Below are 6,317 nucleotides of genomic sequence, written 5' to 3' on the forward strand. Positions count from 1 at the left end.
TCTATCTATCTATCTATCTATCTATCTATCTATCTATCTATCTATCTATCTATCTATCTATCTATCAGTCAAAGACAAATGTAGCTATGATGCTCACTGTGATGGATCACACACAGCCAGTCTTAAACACTCTAAAACACCTGCACCCTTTCATGTGAAGTAACTCATGTCAGGTCTGAACAGATTTCATCTGGTTCTTCTTCTCTTAGAAACACATTTTTAAGAATGTGGTCACCTTGCTGTTGACACAGATTTATTATGAGCACATGTGTTTTATATGGAATATATGAAATGTACATGGAGTGTTAGCAACAATGAAAACCAACAGAACGGTGTTTAAACTTACTTCCTCCCTAGTTTCCCTCAGTTGGTCTCTCACTGACTCGAGATTAGTCACTGCTCGAGTTTTCTCCCTCAGGGATGACTCCAGCTGATTCTGCAGCTCTGAAACACAGACAATCAACTCAAAGCAGTGTTACACAGTGCTCTTACACACCTCACCACAGGACACTGGCACTGAGAATATGAAGCATGAAGGACAACAGAAGTCAGAGGCTGCTCAGGTAGAAGACTTCATGTTCAGGTGTCTACTCCATTTTGCCACATCAAACTGGATGACATCACTCTCACCTGACATGATCCACCAAACTTCATACACAAGTATGAAAACATTATTTCTGTTAAAAGGAGAAACTGGGAACAACATAGTGCTGACAACAACATGTTGTTTTACTGATGAAATCATAGACATTATAGTAAATTTACCATGTGAGCTGCAGGTAACGCTCAACCTACTTTGAGATCATATTTATATTTTACTTTGAGACACATATTTATTATTATTAGTAGTAGTAGTAGTAGAATTATTATTAGTATTATTATTGTTATATTATTATTATGAGGGTTGTCATTATTATTCTTTCTTCTTCTCATTATATTTCTCTACTAAAAGTGTTTGTGCAGCAAAAACCACAAGAACAAAACTCACCAAAATCAGCAGGTGGGTTTCACAGTCTACCCTCTACTCAGGCACTGTCCTTAACATTAACTGTCCTCAAGGTGGCGCTGTAATATACAGGTTTCCATTTTCACAATCATTTTGAAAATGGCTTAGCACAGGGTCAAAATGATTTCCTCATTTTAATCTCTAACTTCATGTTGCCATCTACAGACAACGCTGTAAAAATTAATCCATTTTTAAACCTTCGTCATTAAGATCTATTTTACATAAACACTCAAACTGTTGGTTATTACACATCATTCTACTGGTTTCAGGAGGATCATCAAATATTTGGTGACTAGGGGCGTCGAGTAGCTCAGTTGGATGAGCATCGGCCCCGGTTCGAGTCCTGCATCGGACGGCCCTTAGCTGCATGTCATTCTCTCTCTCTCCTGTTATCTACTGCACTATCAATAAAGGCACAAAAAATACCGGAAAAAAAAAACAAACAAAATGAATAAAAAATAAATAAATAAATATTTGGTGACTTTGAATCCAACACGGAGCAAAAAAGGTTTGGTCACAATAACTTCAGCCAATGTAGATTTTTGACTTTTAAGTGTTTTAAGGTGAAACAGAAGCAGTTTTGCACGTGACAGTGTGTGCAGACTGAAGGTGTTGTTTTTGGAGAAATTATTATTATTATCGTTCTGCTGGAAAAATGCATTATTGAGGGTCTTATGATGCTTAAACACATGAAAATCAGTACACATGTCAGAACACGTCATTTTTCATTTCATGAACACATTCTTTGTCTTTAGGATGCACAAAAGCTCATGGAACTTTGCACCAATGTTCAAACTAGTGAGTTTTTTTATTTGATATCTCAGTCAGAGATAGATGTTATAAACACGGTAAAGACATCTTTGCCAGTAATTCCCACATTATACATTGAACATTCCAAAACTTTACATGCATGCATTACCTAAAATTAACTGAATCTTGTGATATAGGCCACGCCCATTTCTTTCAATCATTTGTTTTTGCAAAATTGCTAAAATATGTGAAACCTGCTTTTTTGAACTGAGTGTGATCTAAACTGTTCTTATCTAAAGTTAATAAAACATTTTGATAAGCACAAAATACATTATAATGAACAACTACTTATAGGTTGCAGTCAAAACAATCACTCCTATTACTACTTGGTTCAATAGTTTCTCATGTCCAAACGATGCTCTGTACAAAATGTGACATCAACTGGCCATTAGGAGGCGCTTCTGTTGCAATATCATGAAATATGCTAAAATTATTTTTCCACTTCTGTTAGACTCTTCCTGCAATCTGCATGAAACTTTGCACATATCATCTATGTGCTCTCATGGTTTCTCATGGTGGTTTTGTTACTGCAAAAAAATGTAAAGGTTATAAAGGAATAGCTTTATATTCTACTCATACAAAGGAAGTGATGTTTTATCTTTACATAAGTCTGTATGATTAATATGAAACTTGTTGTGCCACACTGAGGTTCTGCACAACATCTGGTGAATATTGGCGTCTAGGTGCACAAAGTTGATCCACGTAAGTGATGTTTAACTCATTGGTTGTGTGTCCAGCGGTCATGCAAATGGCCATGGTCATGTCATACGATGTGCATCAACGTGATGTGGAGTTGCCGTTTGCAGCTGTATATAAACATGTTTCCACCAGAGCAGCAGTGAAAAGCTGATAACCCAGAGGAATGTGCTGCATTAGCCAGTCATTCATTTCTTTGTGATGTGTTTGCAAAACTACATGTACTGTGTATGAATATACTGTGGAATAAAAAAACTGGTTTGTATTTCTATACATGTAACTGCATGGTAATGTCAGTCATCTGCATGAAACAGATGACTGGCATTAGGCGCATAAAATTCAGGAATTTCTGAGCCTCGGAGAAGCAGCTCACAGCAGGACCAGGCTGAGACATTTAGGAGTGTACTTAAGCAGAAAGGGTCAGTGACACCTCAAATTGTTTTGAGCAGGGGATGGGATGCCCTTTGTTAAATAGGACAAGTATTCTGTTGAATAAAATTCTCAAATTAAAAGAAAATGCTAAAAAGTGTGTGAACAGATGAAAAGATGACAGTGCAGGACCTTCTTCAGGCTCAGCTGAGATGTGCTTAGCTCAGAATCTACCACTCATGTTCTTTGATCACATCTAGTTTAAACCTGTTTATAATAAAATAGTAAAATAATGTGGAGTGAAAGTATCCTGTGTGTTTGTGACAGGAAGTGCTTTCACTAGCTGCAGTCTTGGAGAAGGTTAACTTCTACCATTTTCTGCATCAGAATGAATCCATTATCACCTATGGTATAATTACTACAGGACCTGACTGTGACATCTCCCACAGACAGCTGCAAAAGTAGTTCACTGGTATTTTAGACAGTTTAAGACTCACTCAACATCTGTAGTTACCACTCACTCATTCATGCATATGAAACACACAGCTTCACAGTTTACACAGGAGTACTTACATTATTTTGGGTCACCATGTTGTGCATATTTGTACTTTGGTACATTTAGCATATATATGTTATATACACACTGTATCAAATGTGGCTGCAGTGATACAGAAAATGCGGACGGTTGATAGCTTGGGGCTTGTAAGTTACACTCAACACCCCACAACCATCACAGAACTGTGATGAATGTTTGCTGTTATGAAATCATTTTAGTTTCCTAATACAGTGGCCGACGAAGGCGAACACGCCGCCAAGGCCCAAAACGCTTCCATTATGAGAGATGAGCTTCAAATTGAGAAACGATGCAGATCCAAAAACACATACGAAAATACAAGCAACTACATGAACAACAAACACGCTGCAAATACAGAAACAATTCATCAGCATAAACACACAAACAGAAAAAACACTGCATATCCACCAGGAACAGAAGAAGAGCTCCAGGCCTCTAGGGGGAGCTCTAAGTGGAACACCTTGAGCATGAGCTTGCGCTTTGAGAAAAGAAGTATAAGGAAAGAATGAAGAGGGAACATAAAAAGGTTTGTGTTCTTTTTTACATTTGGCTGTAGTTTTTACAATAAAACTAAATATAAAAGAGCAAAAGGTGACGTAGCAAGTGTTAGCATTAACTTATATGTTCCACTTATAGCTCCCACTAGAGGCCAGGAGCATTTCCGTTGTTTTGGAAGTTCATGTGTTTGTGTTGTTGCATTGTTTGTGTATTTACAGCGTGTTTGCTATTCATGTTTTTGTTTTGTCTTCCTGCAGCCTGTTTTTTCATTTGCAGCACGTTTCCGTTCTTCTATTTGTTTTGTATTTTTCTATGTGTTTTTGAATCTGCATTGTTTCTGAATTTGCAGCTTGTTTCTCCTGATGGAAGTGTTTCGGGCCTTGGCGACGTGTTTGCCACTGCAGCTTAATCTTAACAATGCTGTCACACAAATACTGTCCTGGACCTGGACACCATGGTCTGTCTCTATGCAGCCATGTTGTAGTCCAGGGTTTCTGTTACAAATCTAAAGTTTCCAAGATAAATCTGATTGAACTCAGCAACTTAATTCATTCCAGACAATGAAGCAGGAAACATAGATTCATACAACTGTTCTCATTGGCTGACCGTCTCTCCTTATGACCAGGAAATTCATTTTGACATGTAAAGTCTGTGCATGGTAACATGTTGTTGGTGTGGCAACAGGTAAAAGGTTGTGATAAAAGGTGTGAACTGTACTACAAACCTTCATCATTAAGGTCGTTAGCAGAACACAGGGGAAGTGTGAACACAACACAGTGTGTGGTGACTTCCTGGTAAATATGTGACACACGTTACAACTGGAGCAGTTGGAGACTTATCTGGTACCTGAGATGGTGGTCTGGCACTGTGGGGAGAGGCAGACCTTGCTGGTTGCATCCAGATCCTCACCATCCTCCTCCTCTTCATCGTCAAGACTGATGTCTGTGATGGTGTCTGGGCTGAGGTGGGACAGCAGCATCATGCTCTTCCTCTTCAGAGAGCGGTTCTGACAGTTAAGCTGCAGAGGAGGCGCAGAGGAAGATAAAGTGTCACTGCAGAATATAGTCCAGGATATCACAAAGGAAAGGCTATTTAATATTTAACAACTGTCATGTGTTAATCACATCACCTGTGAAATAAAATAAAGATTTTTTTGTGCCATACAGTACACACAGCAGTCTCACAGTATATTACATCCTGTGGTTTGTTCAGAAGCTGAATGAGACACTTTCTCTTTGAATTCAGTCTAAATCCTTTTATTAAACGCTCCAAACGTGCTGAACTCATGTCTATACTGTGGCCACCATCAGCAGGCGTCCTGAGCTTACAATTACAAGTATTGTAACTCATTACTTTCTAACACATGCAGGTACACAGGGTTGTGTTGTGTTGTTCCCTGCTCAGACGTTGCAGGCACAACATGAAGTCTAATTCAGCTGCTGGATCAGATCCTGATTTGTGTTGGGTTTGGTTCAGTAGCTGATTCCTCTGGTCTCCAGAACCTGAGGTGAGCTCAACACAGAGAGAACACAAATCCCATTCACTGTTTACAATCGACAAATAGATCCAGAAATCTCTGTCTGTCCTTCCATTTCCTCATCTGATCTACTTCAGACTTGGTGGCTGTGTTGCTGAGGACAGAGGAAGTGCAGAGCGACTGAACAGTATTTACTATATATATCAAATATAATGTTTAATTCACTGTATTTTCTATTGAATCTTAAAAATTACATGGAAGCAATATGAAACTAGAATCACCTCCTGGTGGTTGTCTGCTTCCTCCACTCAGACTAGTTTCAGGTTACATCCCTGTTTATCCAGAGTCATATAAGATATGAACCATTTGTGTGAATTGTGTCATAATTAAGTCTTTAATTATGCCTAAAAAGTGTTTTGTGAGGTCACACTGAAATTGACCTTTAATCACCATAATCTAATCAGTTTGTTCTTAATGCCAAGTGAATGTTTGTGCCAAATTTGAAGGGATTCCTTTGAGGAGTTCTCAAGATATTGCATTTACAAGGCACAAATCGTGTTTTATGAGGTCACAGTGACCTTGACCTTTGAACTTTAGCCACCCAAATCAGTTCATCCTTGAGTCCTAATGAATGTTTGTAGCAAATGTGAAGAAGTTCTACCAAAGTGTCACTGAGATATTGTGTCCATGAGATTGGGAAAAACGGAAAGATGAATGGATGGACAGACGGACACACGGAGGGACAGACGGACGGACAGACGGAGGGACAGATGGAGGGACAGACGGACACACGGAGGGACAGAGGGACGGACAGACGGAGGGACAGATGGAGGGACAGACGGACACACGGAGGGACACACGGAGGGACAGAGGGACGGACAGACGGA

At 39.2% G+C, this 6,317-nt stretch overlaps 1 protein-coding gene across 2 annotated transcripts in view; it reads right to left on the reverse strand.

Moving 5' to 3' along the window:
- shtn1 (shootin 1) overlaps window positions 1-6,317 on the reverse strand; it is a 34,841-nt gene that overhangs the window by 15,371 nt on the left and 13,153 nt on the right. For both annotated transcript variants that reach the window (XM_087169681.1, XM_023430552.2), the window contains exons 5-6: window positions 4,800-4,971; window positions 347-444 (exon numbers count right to left, since the gene is read on the reverse strand). In XM_087169681.1, coding sequence (XP_087025807.1) covers window positions 347-444; window positions 4,800-4,971 — 270 coding nt within the window. The remainder of the gene's footprint in view (window positions 1-346; window positions 445-4,799; window positions 4,972-6,317) is intronic.

This window comes from Seriola lalandi, unplaced genomic scaffold (genome assembly GCF_002814215.2).
Source record: "Seriola lalandi dorsalis isolate HSWRI2012SDOR001 ecotype SW California unplaced genomic scaffold, Sedor1 jcf7180002054907, whole genome shotgun sequence".
Classification (NCBI taxonomy): Eukaryota; Metazoa; Chordata; class Actinopteri; order Carangiformes; family Carangidae; genus Seriola; species Seriola lalandi.